The sequence below is a fragment of the Hydra vulgaris genome, chromosome 08 (assembly GCF_038396675.1).
Source record: "Hydra vulgaris chromosome 08, alternate assembly HydraT2T_AEP".
NCBI classification, from domain to species: Eukaryota; Metazoa; Cnidaria; class Hydrozoa; order Anthoathecata; family Hydridae; genus Hydra; species Hydra vulgaris.
Window position 1 is genome coordinate 59,880,928 of NC_088927.1, and position 18,509 is coordinate 59,899,436.

The 18,509-nt window shown below is 27.8% G+C and overlaps 1 protein-coding gene across 2 annotated transcripts in view; it reads right to left on the reverse strand.

Annotated features, from left to right (window-relative positions):
• The window catches only part of LOC100198901 (serine/threonine-protein kinase/endoribonuclease IRE1), a 52,277-nt gene that overhangs the window by 12,378 nt on the left and 21,390 nt on the right, over positions 1 to 18,509 (reverse strand). For both annotated transcript variants that reach the window (XR_010640286.1, XM_065804064.1), the window contains exons 11-17: positions 17,890 to 18,216; positions 9,641 to 9,776; positions 9,345 to 9,435; positions 8,659 to 8,731; positions 3,096 to 3,152; positions 1,240 to 1,299; positions 968 to 1,067 (exon numbers count right to left, since the gene is read on the reverse strand). Coding sequence is in view for 1 of the 2 variants with exons in the window: in XM_065804064.1 (XP_065660136.1) it covers positions 968 to 1,067; positions 1,240 to 1,299; positions 3,096 to 3,152; positions 8,659 to 8,731; positions 9,345 to 9,435; positions 9,641 to 9,776; positions 17,890 to 18,216 (844 nt within the window). In the remaining variant the exon portion in view is untranslated. The remainder of the gene's footprint in view (positions 1 to 967; positions 1,068 to 1,239; positions 1,300 to 3,095; positions 3,153 to 8,658; positions 8,732 to 9,344; positions 9,436 to 9,640; positions 9,777 to 17,889; positions 18,217 to 18,509) is intronic.

Genomic DNA, 18,509 nt, shown 5'->3' on the forward strand with positions numbered 1-18,509 from the left:
TAAAAAATACCTATCCTCAAAAAACTAAGCAATTTTACAAAAATTCCTTCAGAGTGATATTCTAACTTGCATTAATACACCTATCTCTACTAGTCCAATAACTTAATTTCAAAATCAACCTGCCCTAATAAATATATATATATATATATACATATATATATATATATATATATATATATATATATATATTTAAACAACTTTATAAAGTATTCTACACAATAGAGTGCTCAATGTTCTTAAAAGAACAGAGCAATTATATTATTATTATAAAATCACTAAACAAAAATTTTTTCAATTTAACACTGTGTTTCAACAACAAAGATTCATCAGAAATGCATTTCTGATTAATCTTTGTTGATGAAACACAGTGTTAAATGGAAAAAATTTTTGTTAAGTGATTTTCTACTACTAATATATATATATATATATATATATATATATATATATATATATATATATATATATATATATATATTATCCTGTTCACGGATAAGAAGCTGTTCACCATCAAGCAGGCGCACAACCAGCAAAATGACAGAAGCTGGTCCACTGAGGCTCCCCGCACATTGGGGGGTTATGTATTGCCGCGTTTGGGGTTATGTATTGCCGCGGGACGAGACCACTTCGAAACGGGCTGAGTATATTATTGCGGAAGGTCCATGTTGTTGTTATTAATCGTGGTTTTACTTAATTTTTGTTGGTTTAATAAAAAATGATTAAAAATGTTTGTCTCTATTTTTTCTAGTCACCCTGTATATATATATATATAAATATATATATTTATATATATATATATATATATATATATATATATATATATATATATATATATATATATATATATATTTATATATATATATATATATATATATATATATATATATATATATATATATATATATATATATATATATATATATATATATATATATATATATATATATACTTATAACCTTATAAACATTACCTATATTTAATGAATGTAAATGAGCAATTCCAGAGAGTGTTTGGAACAAAACATCTGATGGTGTCAATCCTTTTTTTTCAAATGTTGATACATGTACATACTAATAAAAAAACATTCTGTAGATTCTAATGATACCAATAAAAACAAACTATTAAACAACATCAATCATAATTACTAAACAAAAAAAGCTATTATTCCCATTATTATTTGATATCGTATTCTTTGTAATTATTAATTTTAAAAATAATTTAGCATTGTAAAAGAAAATTAACCTCCTGCAATGTTGCCTGACACAATTCTAGAGCAATATACTGAAACAGCTTGTCATCTTCCTATAATAAAAGAAAATGTAAAAACGATGTAAAATAATAAATTGTTTGTAAATCAAACAAATATTAACATTTCTACTGAATAATATGCTATAAAAACAACATAGTAATATGCCATAAAAGCAACATAGTAGTATGCTATAAAAGCAACATAGTAATATGCCATAAAAGCAACATAGTAGTATGCTATAAAAGCAACATAGTAATTTGCTATAAAAACAACATAGTAATATGCTATAAAAGCAACATATTAATATGCTATAAAAACAACATAGTAATATGCTATAAAAGCAACATATTAATATGCTATAAAAGCAACATAGTAATATGCTATAAAAGCAACATAGTAATATGCTATAAAAGCAACATATTAATATGCTATAAAAGCAACATAGTAATATGCTATTAAAGCAACATAGTAATATGCTATAAAAGCAACATAGTAATGTGCTATAAAAGCAACATAGTAATATGCTATAAAAGCAACATAGTAGTATGCTATGAAAGCAACATAGTAATATGCTATAAAAGCAACAGTAATATGCTATAAAAGCAACATAGAAATATGCTATAAATGCAACATAGTAATATGCTATAAAAGCAACATAGTAATATGCTATAAAAGCAACATAGTAACATGCCATAAAAGCAACATAGTTGCTATAGAAATAAAATTAAAGTAATAAAATTTATAATATTTGAACTTATTCAACAACAAATATAGTTTGTAATATACTTTTTTAAATTTTTGGATAGATTCACAATTAAATATATATTAAAAACTTAGTTTTCTAATTTGTATCCTTTATTGACTTTTAAATTTAAGCGCGAGAAATGAATTAAATTATGCCTTGATTTAGTGAAAGATTAAAAAAAATAGAGTCAAAAAAACTAATGTAAAATTTGTTGTTTAGTAAAAAGGAATAACATTCTTTACTTATATAAATTTAAAACACAAAGTATATTAAATGTCCTCTAACTATTTTTTTTTCTCTTGTAACTTTTTATTTTATTTCTACTTAAACTTAAAATGACGTTTATCTGACATTCACAGTTTTAAATAAAATCAGGAATATCTTTATGCACGGTTAGTACTGCTTGGGGGGTATACCAAACATTTTTAATGGTGATTTAGCAGCAGTTCTTATATTAACTGTATAGAAATAAATGTAGGTACAGTGTAAATAAATAGGCTTAATATTCAGTGCAGCAATGATTTTGGAGGCTCATATTGTTGCATTCTTTATCTTATAGATATTTTAATATCTTTTTGCACACAAGAAGCTTTATATTTTTGGAGGCTTTCATGTTTGTAAGTTACTAGATGTTGTCCCTAAGATGTAAGATGTATGTTTGTAAGTTACTAGATGTTGTCCATACTTTAAATCAAACCAAGCATGATTTTAGTTATAAACAAAAAATCCTTTTTGAGGTCTACCAGACATGGATAAATTAGTTTTCACCTGTAATGTTTAATAAACCCAATAAGATGAGTGATAATAAGATGATTTACCAAAATATTGACTATGTTTATAATTGGTGAGAAAAAATATCCCAGGCAACAGTCAAAACACAGTGCCAAGTTCACTGGTTTAGTCCGTTGCAAATTTTGTTTACAACAGAGTTGTAAACAAAGTGTAAATTGATACAGCATAACGAAACTTTGCATAACTTTATAAGTTTTATTTAGGAAAAAAAGATATTGTTATCAATGCTAAAATTTGATTCAAAAATAATCAAATAATCAAACTTATTGTAAAAAAAAAAAGTATTTAAAGAAGATAACAAAAACTTCCTACCCTGCAATAGTATCTGATAACATTGGGATGTTCATCAGATTCGCGCAAAAGCTGCACCTATATAAAAAAATAAACATACATAAACAAACTGGCCTTGCAAATTTATTGATATCATGTAATATCAATAACCTTCACATTCTATTCATCAGATTTGTCAAATATTTTAAATATTGTTTCAGTTAAGTATTCTGTATTTGAATTCTAAATGGATTTTTGGATGTATATTGTATTTTATTTTTCTTCTTTTGTTTAATTTTGCAACAATTATATTATTTCATTTTTCTTTATATAAAAAGTATAAATCTATCTTTAAAAAAAAATACAAATTATTCTCTAATTTTTTATACTTAAAAAAAATATTATTACTAATAGTTTACTAGTTGAGCATTGTTGATATTGTAACTCTGTGAAGAAAAATGCTTGAATCATCAAACAAATTTATATGGTTTATGATTAAAGTTACTTCTAATTAATAATTGTTACAGTTAATTTATACGGTTTTTAATACCAAATTTTGAATAATTCAATGTAAATTATATTTTGTAAATGGACAATTCATTTACAAATTTAGTAAAAATAAGAAATTTTAAATATATCATTCAGTAAAAACATTTAGTAAAAATAAGAAACTTTATAACTTAATTTTACGTTTTTTTATGACGCCATAAGGTAACAATGCAATTCAGATTCAGCAAGATTCACAAAAAAGATAGCATGCTGTCTGACTCAGAAACCAAAAGTCTAATATTAAACAGAACACTAGGTCTTCTTTTATTCTTGGATGGATGTTTTTTGAAAATAACCAATGTTTATGAAAAAAAAAAAAGGTTGGTCAAATATGGTCATATATGAATAAAGAATTTTTTTGTTTTTTTGTTTTGTTTTATTTGTTTATGTAAAAAGTGATACTTAATTTTTCTTCTTTTGTTTAACCTTTATATAAAAAGTATAATTCTATCTTAAAAATTATTTGAAAAAAAAAAAGTTTTTATTAATTGAACGTAGTTATGCAGAAAGCAGCCAGTCCATTATTTCAGCCAAAGTAGGATATTGATGTTACCCAACGGAGAAAGGTCAACTCTATGCTCTACTAAAACCAGACAGGCGGCTTTCATACAAAAATTCACAGTAATTGCATCACAAAATATTTGTTGATAGCGAAAATACCATTTTCAAATGAGACAAAAGTGCTTTTATCTCAGTTTGAGTTTTTCGTGGCTGGTTGCCTTCTGCATAACTATGTTCAATTAGGATTTGTGAATGCAATACTATTTTACTGAAAAAATTGCTTTTTTTCATTAAATAAATGGGGAACTTTTCTTAATCTTTTTTTCAGGAGTTCATCATAAGTCAAATAGCAACTACAATGCATACAAGAAAGAGTGACCTTAATTAAAATGTCCAGAAATGTTAGAAAAAAAGATCCGGGTGATGCTGGTCTGCACAAGAAAAATATTTCTTCAAAAATGTTTTGTAGTAGAAATTGGTGGTCAACTAACATTAAGTTAGTAGACAACTTTTGTTAAACAATTATTAAAAGTAAAAACTGAAGAACTTACACAAGCTTAATTATCAACTACATTATATGTGTATATTTTTATGGTAAATCAAAAGAAGGTCTCCTACAATCACAATTTTATTCAATTTTTAAGCAACTTTATAAAGTACCTACCTGTTTAAACCAATATTAGTTGCAGAAGTACATTATATTTTATTATTATATTAAATTATATTTTGATGTTTTTTTAAAAACCACAAAATAACATTTTTAGAGGCGAATCTTTTTTTTTTTAAATTCGGATTAAAAAAAAAAAAAGCCTAACAAGGCTGCAAGCAACCACTTTTAAGTTGGGAGTTACTTGAAAAAAAAGAATATAGTTATAGAGCAAGGAAATGGTTGACAGAAGACTTGTAGGTTGTATGAATCAAGAAAACATGAAGATGGGAGCGTTTTAAAGGGTTGAAGTGTGGGGAAAAAAACTAGACAAATAAAAGTTTTTTAGATCATGCAGGGACAGATACAGTAAACAAATGAGACTTAGCTTAATGGTAAGTTAAATGAGAATGAGTTATAGTTGATGGAACAGCAACCACGATAGCATTCGTAGAAAAGAGAAAGAGATGCAACTTTATAACCATGGGAAAGCAATGTTATCATGTTTTAACACATGTTAAAAAACTTGTTGAGAAATACAGAAAACTGAAAAGGAATAAAGGCCGCAAAGCATTAACTCATCAAAGAAATGAAGAAACTTTTTCTCAAGAAATCAAAGAACTGGTTGATATTGCTCATGAAGATGTTTTAAAATTTATCACGATAGAAGAAGACAAGAATGCAAAAATTTCTAATACAACAAAGAGAAGGAAGAATAGACTATATAAGTTCAGTTGATTGTGAATTATACAAACAAGAACAACAAATTTTAGACAGAAAAAAACCAAATAACAAAATTTAAGTAAGTTGAAACATCTGGTATAGTATGTAAACTTATCCTTATAAATTTCTTATAATAAATTACAATATTTCTAGGGGTTATATATACCCTCGTTATTCAAGTAATATAAAAAAACCGTTAAAAAAACAAACAAATAAAACTTCAATGTAATGTGTTCTTGCGTCTTAAATAAAAAAAATAAAGTTTCCAAAACGACGATGTGACGTAATCACTGTCGTCTTCATTCAAACCGCCTTCATTTGGAAAACACTGGTGAAACTGTATTTCCAAGAACTCTCTCACTTTTCTCTTAAAATAGTCTTCTTCTACTTTAACAGTGTTGTTTTTATTCCAGCCAAAGGCACCATGGCAATGTCTGGAATGCCCCGCTACGGCCGAATTTTTCCATTTTCCCTCAAAAGTATGTTTTTGATGTTGGCAAATGCGAGTTGAAATCTTGAGTTTTGTTTCACCTACATAGAGCTTTCCACACGAACAGTCCAGTTTGTAGACTCCTGGGTAAGAGTTGTTGGGAAGTTGAGGCTTGTTTTTTTGAGTTATTAATTGTTGACGGTTTTTTGGTGATTTAAAAATGCTCTATTAATGAATAAAGTTATTATTGCTATTATTATTATTATTTTTAAATTAATATTATAAATATAATTATTTGGTGTCACTCCTTTGATCAGGGTTCTGCATGAGTGACTCTTCTTCAATCTTTATTTTTTTTATTATATGTTTGTTGTTTTTGACGGTTTTTTTATATTACTTGAATAACAAGGGTATATATAACCCCTAGAAATATTGTAATTTATTATAAGATATAAGTTATAATATAAGATATAAGGATAAGTTTACATACTATACCAGATGTTTCAACTTAATTAAATTTTACAAAAACTTATCTACGATGTTAACTTTTAAAAAATAACAAAATAGAAACAAAAGAGCTAAATAGAAGCAAAGAAGGAATGTGTTTTATTGTCACAGACCTAGTTTTGACAAAATCAGACTCCTCTTACCAATAATGAAGTAGATGACTTTATTCCATCATCAGCAAAGAAACTAAAACTGAAATAGAGTGAAGAAAAAGAAACAAAGCAATTGATTACTCCAGCATTTTGCTCAGCTCTTAATCACTTAAAAATTTCCAATCCTTCTGGCTCTTTGGTTTTGTTCACAATTTGTTAAGGGTTAGGAGCCAATATTGAAGATTTTTCTACATAATATGAATTTCTTCAATGTGTATGTATTAAAAATTATAAAGAAGTTGCAAAAAGAATTATTTTAGAATTCAAATCATTTTCTGTATATTAGGATGGAAAACTGTTACCCAATTTGAACAGCAGAGACAAAGTGGATCCAATGCCCATATTAGTGACAAGATATGATGTGGAAAAACTAGTAGGAAAAATTGACAACAAAACTGGACAGAGGCACTAGTGAACAAATGAGTTACACAACAGAACAAGCTTTAAAAGATTGGAACATTTCATATGACAAAATTGTGGCACTCTGTTTTGATACTACTTCAAGCAACACAGATATTTATCCAGGTGCTTGTACCTTGCTGGAAATATTAATTGAAATGTTTTTGTCATACACAGCCTGTCAACACCATGTTCATGAAGTGATTTTTTCATGTTTACAAAATTTGTTTTAGAGTATCTTAGAGGTTTAGTTGTTTCCACGACTTCATGATAACTGGAGTAAACTTAATTCTGAATCATGGGTCTTAACTGATGCAGTTCTTAGAGTGTATGTTTTGCTTGTACCATCAGCAGTAAATTTTTCTGTAAATATGCTGCAAGGAACAAATATTTTTATGAGTACAAAGAATTTTTGCAACTGTCAATACTTGTTTTAGAAAAAAACTCAACAAGCTCAAAGCAGGATTACTTTTCAAACTCCTGGTGCTATGCACCAAGCACCATGGATGATGGCACACCAAGCACCATGGATGATGGCGCACCAAGCACCATGGATGATGGGGCACCGAGCACCACGGATGATGAAAGCACTGTACTCTATAAAAAATCATATTTTTCAAAATTTCAATGAAACCAATGTTTTCTTTGAAATTTCAATGAAAACAATGCTTCAATGAAAAATTTCATTAAAGAAACAATGAGAAGAATCTTCAACAGTTTTTGATTTTTTCAAATTTGATTTGCATGGAACATTGGTTTCAGGCTCCAATCTCTTAATATGCTTCTCACAATGACCTGACACTAATTAAGAAATTAAATGATTTCAAAATATTTTACAAAGAAATGGCTAAATCTGTCATAAATATCATTGCATGACATTTATGGTATTAAACTGAAGACCTTTTAAGTCTCTCTTTTTTCAGCAGCGATATTGATAACCAAACTAAAGAAACAATGTTGATTCCACTTGAAAAGTCAGTCAAAAACACCCAGGTAAAAAATGTTGAAGGCAAAAGATTATCGAATAAAATTGTAGGCATGAACTTAGTTCATAGTGTAACAAAGAGATCAAAATATATATGTTTAAAGTGCTTGGAATAAACTTGACATTTATGAAGGAACGTTACCCAGAAACATGGAGTACAGTAACGAAATACAAGAATAAGAATAGCTTTATATAAACTAATGAAGACGCGATATGAAAGTGAAACCAGTGTGTAAATTATCAAATAAAAAAATTATGTAAATTGCGTTATCAAATGAATTATCTAAAGATTTCTTCACAAATGTAGAGAAATATGGTCAGCATTTCAATACACAATGTTGAGTACCTAAGTGTGTTGAGACCTTAAAATTCAAGAAAATGATAAAAATGAATACGTTGTACCCATATACGCATACGTTGCTTTCAGAAAAAAAAGAAAAAATGAAGAATAATGAAAAAAAAGATTGCTGCCCCATGCCAAACCCTCAGCCCTCAAATTAGGAAAAATGAGGTGGAAAAAAAATTGCTGACCTTAAACTATTAGAGATCGGCATTAGGTTGGCAAAAAAAAATTTGACACAAAGATTTGTCATAAAATAAAAAGACGAGGTTGGGAATTTTTTGCTGACCTCAAACACTTTAAGGTTAGCAGAATGCTGCAATGTTGACCCTAATTCGGAGGGCAGATATACACTATACTTTTAAGAATTTACCTCACGATCAGCAAAACTGAAGCAATCTGGAAGAATTCTTTTAACTGCAACATCTCGTTCATCAAATTTTCCTCTACATATAACCAAAAAAGTATCAAATATAAATACACTTATAATATATAAATATAATACTTATAATCAAATATAAATTAACACTTTTAAGTTGACTTTGAAAGCTTTAATTACTTTTAAATTTTAATTTTACATTACAGTATATATATAATATTATTAAACAATATTACAGAGTTATGTTACAGTATGATATTATTAAATGATATTGCAAAAATGTCATATCCATTCAATAAATAATATGTTTCAATATGTTTTTAAATTTTAGTATAAAGGTTTTTAAATATAAATATTTATTTTTTTTTTTAATATTTTTAAGTAACTTAATGTTATTAGAAATGAATAATTTTTTCATTTTGATTGAAAGTTTGAAAAATTTGAACATTTTGGAGTTAAAAGTATTGAATAACACCGAAATATTGGAGGAGGGGGAATGCTAGAAACTCCACAATACTTAAGAGAATTAAATGATGAAAATCTTAAAAAAAAACAAAGCTGAAAAAACTGTTTAAACTTTAAAAAATCCTAAAATGTAATCAACCTATTCCCCAACCCTAAATAAAGGCAGAGTAAGCTCAAAGCTAATAGCAATAAAATCATTGAGAATCAATTGAAACCTGTAGACAACAGTTCCTTCACAACCTCTTCCAAGAAGGTGTTTGGGATTAAATTGAATCTTTCCTATGTGAACATATCCTTCTTCATCTTCTAAATAATCATTAAACAATAAACTCAAAGTTTAAAAAATCTTAAAGATAAGGAAATAAAATTTTTAAGTTGATTTACAATAGTTACATTAAATAACAGAAGAAAAGAATACAACACCAAGATCATTCACCATACAACAACTACTATATTATAGCATATGATGATAGTGTTATATTAGGATTTCGATAGTTATAAAACAAAATACCTATTGGATAAAAGTGATCTGTTGAGCCACCTGATAAAGAACTTGTTGATGAATTTGAATGATTGGAGCTTAATGAATTCTGAGAACTTTTTAGAGTTAAAGGCGACATTGCTGGAGAAATATTTGTTAAATTCCGCTATTAAAAAAGTTATAAAATAATTAAAACTATGTATTGCATAAATTATGTATTGTATAAATTAGTTATTGTGTAAATTATGTATTGTATGTTGTGTGTAATTTGTATTAAATATAACATTTACTTTGATATTAAACAACTTTTAAATGTTCATGCTATGATGCTATGGTTTTTTTTGGTATTTTTTATGGTATTGTTTATCAGTAATGAAACATTGAAAAGTCATAAATATATTACATTTTCTAATATTCATAATTAATTTACAGTATGCTTGTTGTCAAAGTAGCTTGCTTAACTGCAGATAACTTTTGAATGTAGATGATACTAGCAACAATCCAGTTGAATGACACCAACAACAAACCAGTTTTATTGAACATAAAAATTTCTGATCATAAAAACTCATTACAGTATTATTACCTTAACATTTTAGGTATTTTATTCCCTTCCGGCTACTTACCATATAAAAGTCTCATACAGAGACCCATGAAGACAATTTCATCTCATTAAAGAGCATCACAACTTGCTTTGACAGACCAAGAGTAAGTGAATTTCAGGAAAAACAAAATAAGTAAGAGTCAGTAAAATAAGTAAAAAGTCAGAAGTAGTCGAGTTAGAAAAAATAGAGAAAACAGACAGACATTGCACTGGAAGTTAGAATTTGCAATACTAAATATTAAAAGGCATTTTAAAGACTTTTTTCGATACTTTATTATAATTTTTTTTTTTATAAAATTTTTTCTAAAAAAGACTTTACCAAAAATATTGCTCATAACTTTTTTTTTAATTATAGGGCTATTTTTTCATTTTGAAAAGTTTATCAAAAATATTGTACATAACATTTTTTGTTAATTGTAGGGTTATTTTATCATTTTGTGGCAAAATTGCTTTTAATTAATCTAGTTAAAAAAAAAACAACCTATTTAAACAATTTACCACAAACATGAAAAGTTAGTGAAAAACTAACAGATTTATGAAAAACTTTATCATAAACATAGCTTATAAAATTTTATAACTTAAAAAAAAAGCCAATAACAACAATTTTAATAACAATAAAAAGTAAATTATATTTAAGTTACAACCAATATAAATAAGCAGTAACTATGACAACAACCAATAGAATTTAGTACCATTAAGCAGTAACTATGATAACAAGTACCAACTATGATCAGTCAATTGTTAGTAAATTACAATTTAAAAATAATAAGTATTACATTGTCTTAGTACTGTGGGTATGGCAAAAATAACTGTGATCTTTTGGTAAAACAAGATAGTGAAAATGGTAAATTTTCCCTCCTAGCATGACTGATGATAGCTCTGGTCTACCCTAGTAAGTGACCAGGGCCCCAGCCCTGGCTAACAATGAGACTTTTCGTCGGCCCCAACAAAATTATAAGATTTAGCAAGGGTTGAAAGCTAGGGCTAGAAAAAAAATCTATAATACTTAACATATTATAATTTTATGCTCACATTTACTATTTATTAAATACTGGCATCTATTTATATATTTTAAACTAATTCCTTTCCAACAAAGTTGCAAGGAACCACTATTAAGTTATGAGTTACTATAAAATAGAGGATAGGGTTAAAAAGCAGGGAAATGGTTAACTGAAGACAAAAATTTTGTAGGTTGTATAAGAAAGGAAAACATAAAGATGGGTGAGAGTTATGAGGTTTTGTTGATCTACAAGAGAAAAAACTGGATTAATAAAAATTTTTATAGTATGAAGAGACAGATACAGCAAAAGGATGCGACTTGTTGAAGCCACGCAAAAATGAGTTTTGGTTGATCGAACTAGAGTTAATAGCTTGTTTGAGCAGTGACCATGGTAGTATTTGCAGAAGAAAAAAAATGAAATGCAACCTTACAACAATAGGAGAGAGGCTCAAACTTAGCAGATAAAGCAGGTCTAATTATATTTATAATGTGCTTTTAGACTTAGTCTTAGAGTGAGAGGGTCAATATATATATATATTATTTGTCAATATAGGAATGCCAACAATATTGTGATGGTTGTTTGGAGTGAGTAAATGAATTTTGTTGTCCAACAAAAATTGTGCAACAAGCCACTGCAAACCACAAGTTGCTACAGAAGAGAAATCAGATCAAAAATCGTTTTGCTTGGCTGCTTGATTAAAGCAATCAAAAAGTGAAAACTTTTTGTCAAGACAAAAGTATAAAATTGAGTCATAAGCAAATAGAGCCACTTTAGATATAAGACTTTCAGGAAGATCATTATTGTAGATAAGAAACAATACAGGAGCAAAGATAGAAGCTTACGGTTCCCTTAAAGAAATGAAGAAGAATGTAGGGCTTTAAGAATAACTTTAATACTGCAGTTAGGAAGAAATGATTTAATTTCTTTTAAGTGCTATCTTAAAACTTTATATAAAGAAACTAAAAATAGAGTGAAAACTAATCTTAGAATAGTTGGAGAGGTCAGAGTTTTCTAGAATTTTTTAAAAATAAGAACTACTTAACTAGCACTTCTTAATAGTTTAGCAAAAATTGAAGAGAGCTCTAGTGATCACTTTTTTAAAACAATAAAGGAAATCTAGGCTGAACCACAAACTGTAGAAGTGTTTAATTGAGAATTAACTTTAGCATCGAAAGCCAGAGTGATTTGGATGTCTAACAATGAGTTAATCTGTTTAACTGGAATAACAGAAAGAGATGGCTATTAGATTCAAGAGTCAAATTAGAGAAAAAGTATATTTGACCATCCCCTTTCTCTTTATCTTTCTGCCAATATTGTTGTTGTTGATGACTTTAATGCCCATCACACTGAATGGCTTGGCTTGGTTTGGCTCTAGTATCAGTAACTCTGCAGGTGTTTAGACCCACAACTTTTGTCTTATTTAATCTCTAACACAAATAGTCAACTTTCTGATTTGTTTTCCAGACAATCTAAATCAATATCCCTCTCTCCACTCTATTACTTTTTTTTTGTTCTTTATCCTTCTCCTTCCCATGACTGCAATCTTTTAGATGTAACTTCTGATCAAATTGACCATGATGATCAAATATGATCATAATATGATCATCATATTTGATGCAGATCCCCTGTTTGAACTAGACTGAGCAATGAAAGGTCACAGAGAAATATGAAACATTTCTATTTAAAAAACTTTTTATATAAAGGAGGATAACTAATAATGACAAAGAAAAATGAACAGATGTTCAGAATAAAAACATTTATTTTAAGAAGAAAAAGTTTATACACAATATACCGTTAAAGTATACCTAAAACTAAACAGGACATATGAGTAAACAAAAATCTTCATTAAATACAAATGTTTAACTTACTTTAACACAAATAAACATATGCATAGGAATATCACTATTTAAAAATAAATAAATATAAAATGATAGGAGGTATAAGATAAAGAAAAAACATTATTGGTTTTGTGTAATCATAATTTATGTAGTGGTAGTAAAAAACTTCTTTTCACAAGACTGTAATCTTTTAGATGTAACCTCTGATCAAAATGACCATGTCCTTTCTTTTTACCTCTCTGTCAATATTGATATTATTAGTGACTTTATTTCTCATCACACTGAATGGCTTGGCTGTAATGCCACTGACTCTGCTAACTTTAGCATTTCTTAATCTCTAACTCAGATAGTTAACTTTGTGACTTGGTTTCCTGACAACCCTGATCATATACCTTCGCTCCTTGATTTATGTCTTGTCTCTGACCCAAGCTTGTGTTCAGTTTCTTCTTTTTCTCCCTAAGGTGGTACTAACTATGCAATGATCTCTAAAAATTTTGTAATCTTGTACTTCCCTTTCTCTCTCAGCTGATAAATGAGCCTCCTACGCAACCTCCTGGATTCAGACAGGAATAGAAACTTTTATTCCTTCTTGTCGATTCCAAGTCAAGCCTAATTCTACTCCATGGTTTCACCTTCTTATGCAGGTGCTATACAATCATGTTTTCATCGTTTTTAAAAGAACAACTCTCTTGAGAACAAACAGCCATTTATATATCAATGTAAATAGTTGTTATCTGATGCTAAGCTCCATTAATCCTAGTTTACCAAATCTTGTATCTAATCTCAGAAATTAGGCTCAAGAGGCTTTTGGAAAATCTTCAACAGCAATATTAACAAGGGTAGGTCTAACATTCTATCTCTAATTCATGGGAATGATCTTATTAACTCTCCCAAAGATAAGGCAGAACTATTTGCAAAGAACTTATTTTCTAATTCGACTTTCAAATCATATGGCCAATCTCTTTCTTATACTCCAATTAAACAGGTTAACCCATTGTTAGAAATTCAAACAACTCCAACTTCCGTTGCTAAAGTCATATCTCAATTAAAGGCTTGTGGTCCAGGCAACATTCCTGCCATAGCCTTACAAAATTGTTCTCCAGAACTTTCTTCAATTCTTTCTAAACTATTTAATATGCGCTTGACTGAGTCTTGTTTACCTGCTTGTTGAAAAATGGCATCTGGTGTTTTAATTTTTAAAAACTCAGGATTACACTCTGGCCAGTCTTCATTCTATTATTAGCAAGATTTTTGAGTCTTTGATCAAATTTCTCATGCCCCATCTAGAAAGTGACCTGGGTTGAAACTTGACTGGGCTGCAGCTGGGTTTGATAAAATATAGCTGGGGCAAAGGACAGGTTTGTGAACGAGGCTGCATAAACATCCTAAAATATATTTTTTTTATTCAAAATTGATGTTATACTTTGTATATATATAACATCATTATGATCAACATGGTCATCATAATCATCATTGCCATCATCATGATCATGATCATGATCATCATCATAAGGCTTTAGCCTTCCATATTTATGTTTTTTCTCTAATATAAACAATCTAGAGCAATTTCTTTCCTTAACTAAATTAATGTAAAGCTAAAACTAAAATAAAGCTATAACTAAAATAAAGTTCATTCATACAATATGTAAGGTACTCTCTTTAAGTTTTCTTACTTCTACCTTTACCATTTAATCCTGAAGCTGCTACCTCTCTACATGCTGATACCTAAATCACTTTAATCTTCTCTAACAAACGTTGTTTGATACAACATTTTTTCTAATCTGTCCTTTTAACTCTTACTAATCTTCATGTTTTCCTTTTATATACAACCTTCAATTTTTTAGGTCTTCAGTTAACCATTTCCTATCTTTTTAACCCTATCCTCTATTTTACTCATAACTTAATAGTGGTTGCTTGCAACCTTGTTAAAAGTAAACAATCAATACGGTTTTCAATCCTCTCGTTCTATGGCTGACTTGCTAACTGCTGTAACTAAAATATTTTATAGTGCATTATATGGAGGCAGTGAGGCTAGGGCTATTGCTTTCAACATATCTAAAGCTTTCAACCAAAGTTTGGAGTGCTGGTCTTCTCAATAAGCTTGCTTCATAATGGTGTATTTGAGAAAGTCTTAGAAATTATCAAATCATTTCTTTCTAACTGTTTCATAAAAGTCATCATCAAAAGGCCAACACTCTTCTTCATTTCCAGTAACTTCTGGAGCACCTCAAGGTTTTATCCTTGGTCCTGTTTTGTTTCTTACCTACATTAATAATCTTATTAACAACCTTACATCTAAAGTAGCTCTTTTTGCTGATGACTTTTAACTCCTGTCTTGACAAAAAACCTTCTCTTTTTGATTGCTTAGAAAAGGCAGCTGATCTTGAAACTAATCTCACTTCTGTGGGTTGTAAACTTGTTCAACTCCAACAAAACTCAGTTATTTACTGAAAACAACTATCACAATACTGTCAACATTCCTATATTAATTAAAAGCTACCCTATCACTAAGTCCTCATCTTTACATCTTCTTTGATTATTGCTTACTACTGACCTTAGAAGAAATAGAAACCGTATATACAATCAATTGTTAAATTAGCATCTGCTAAGATTGCTTCTCTTTATCGTGCTCACCATTTTCTTACTCTTGATTCCATTCTCTACCTCTACAAATCTCTTATTTGTCCCTGCATGGAATATGTAACAACATAGTTGAACCCGCTCTATCTGCTAAGCAAGAGTCTCTTTCCCATTACCATAAAGTTGCCTCTCTTTTTCTTTCCTACAAATACTGTTACAGTCAATGCTCAAAGGAGTTATTGTCTCTAGTTCCATCAACTAAAACTCATTCTCATTTGACTTGTCACTCAGCAAAGCCTTGTTTGTTTATTATATCTGTCCCTGCATGCTCTAAAGACTTTTAATTGTCTAGTTTTTCTTGCACTTCAACCCTTCGGAACTCTCTTCCATCTTCATGTTTTCCTAACTCCTTCTGTCAATCATTTCCATACTCTATTCTTCTCTATTCTTTTTTTTCTAGTAACTCCCAACTTAAGAATAGTTATTTGCACCATTGTTGGAAGTGAATCAGAATAAAAAAAAAAACACAACAAAAAAACAGGACCTTTTTACATTGAATTTTAGCAATTATAAAAAAACATTAGTTCTCCAGAAAAATGTTTTTGTAAAAAACTCAAAAACGTTTCTCTCTTTGCTCTGTGAGCATGTATTTATATTCTGACAATCTTTATGTTTTTAATATTTAATAATTTGAGTACTATTTTCTAAAGTATGTTTGAAATCAATTCTTTTTTCAAAATACAGAAGATTTTAGAATCACTGAGACCAAACAACTTATTCATCAAATGATTCTGTTTGAGGAGACCATTGTTGACCTAATGCTTTGGGTATTATGGATAACGGTGCTTCGATGTTTCCTAGATGCTAAAATAGGTAGCAAAAAACTATATTTATTTTAAATAAAATAATTTTATCATATTCTGAAGCACAATTATCAATCAAACTGATTGTTTATTGATTTCTTGCCAATTTGATTAAACATTTTTATAAATAATATTATAATTATTACAAACATAGAAAACATAGTCATGTGATTGTTACTCTTGTTTAACATAGTCGTGTGAATATGTTAAACATAGTCATGTGATTATGTTAAAAATAGTCATGTGATTATGTTAGACATAGTCATGTGACTAATCTCTACAATCTAAGTTAGAAGTTTTTTAAAAATTGAAATTTCATTTCATTTTTTTTAATCTCTTCAATCTCAAATCCATTTCCAGTAAACTAGAAATCTACTAGAAGGATAAATTTCCTATGGCATATCAAACAAATACTGAATTAAATTTCATAAATTTGTTCAATATTGTAATGCAATGTGAAAGGTCTGCACTTTATAACATAGATGAACTAAAATCTAAATTGTGAACATCCACTTTGTTTTTTTAAATCGAATTACCATAAATTTTGATTTCAAATGTGAACATCTACTTAGTATTTTTTTACTTGAATTACCGTAATTTTTAATATCACCATCATGGTAATCAGAGCTATTTGTAACCTTTAATCACAGTACAGTAATAATATGCTTTAATTTCAGCAAGTTAGGTTTGGTTTACATTTTGATGTTTGACAAATCCTGTGTATCATATTTATTTTAAGTAAATTATAAGTAATTTAATTCAAGTAAAAAATTGTTTGTTTGTATACTGTAAAGTAACAGTTTTCTTTCACAATTTTTGAAAACACAATTAAAAACACTTAAAAACAGATGTTTATATACAGCAAAGTACTGCTAAATATTTTAATTTAATAAACAACTTTTTTTAAAGTAAAATATTTTTACTTATTATTTTTATTTATCATCTTTTATTTTCCAGTAAATGGCAATAAAAGCAATAAGAAATAAAACTTCAAAATTTGTGATAAAATAAAAAATCTAAAATTAATTTAATATATATTATTAAATTATATATTTGTAGTACATTGTATTGTAATTAGGAAAATAATTAATAATTATTATTAAATTTAAAATCAATAAATTTGGGCTGATGAGATTTCTTAGCTAAGAAAACAACTTAACAAATAGAAAGAAACCTAATATAAAATTCCAAATTTAAATTTTTTCTAGTGGTAGTATATCATAAATTAACTTTTTTATATAACAAATGAATACTTATTTATAATATGAAGTAAAACTAGTTTGTCTCTATTTGAAGTCTTTGCAATATAAACAATTAAATTTAATTTCTTAGTAGTTTTAAAAAATGTTTTAAATGAACAAAATAGCAAATAAATTCATATTAACTTTTAACTTACTTCAAAATAAATTAAAAATATGATGAACAATGGTATGCCAACAGATGCCAGCACCATATAAATCATATTTTGATAACTTTTAGCATCTTCCAGAAATTTCAAAAGTTCTTTTTGTTGGTGTTTAGGATGTATAGTTCCTCCCATCTGTTCATCCTTTGACTTTTCTGGCACAGATTTATCATTAAATGTGAGAAGACCATTTGGAAAAAGGGTAGACATTGAAATTTTAGGGACTGTGTGATAACCCATTAGAATAGGTATTGATCTTTGCTGATTTTTGTTGCTATTTTCATGTGTTTTGGGACCAGCAATCATTAGCATCTTGGGCTATACAACATACAATTATATATATATATATATATATATATATATATATATATATATATATATATATAAAAACTATAAATTATGTTAGTGTAATATATATTTTACAAATAATATACGAATATATATATATATATATATATATATATATATATATATATATATATATATATAAAAACTATAAATTATGTTAGTGTAATATATATTTTACAAATAATATACGAATATATATATATATATATATATATATATATATATATATATATATATATATATATATATATATATATTTCTAC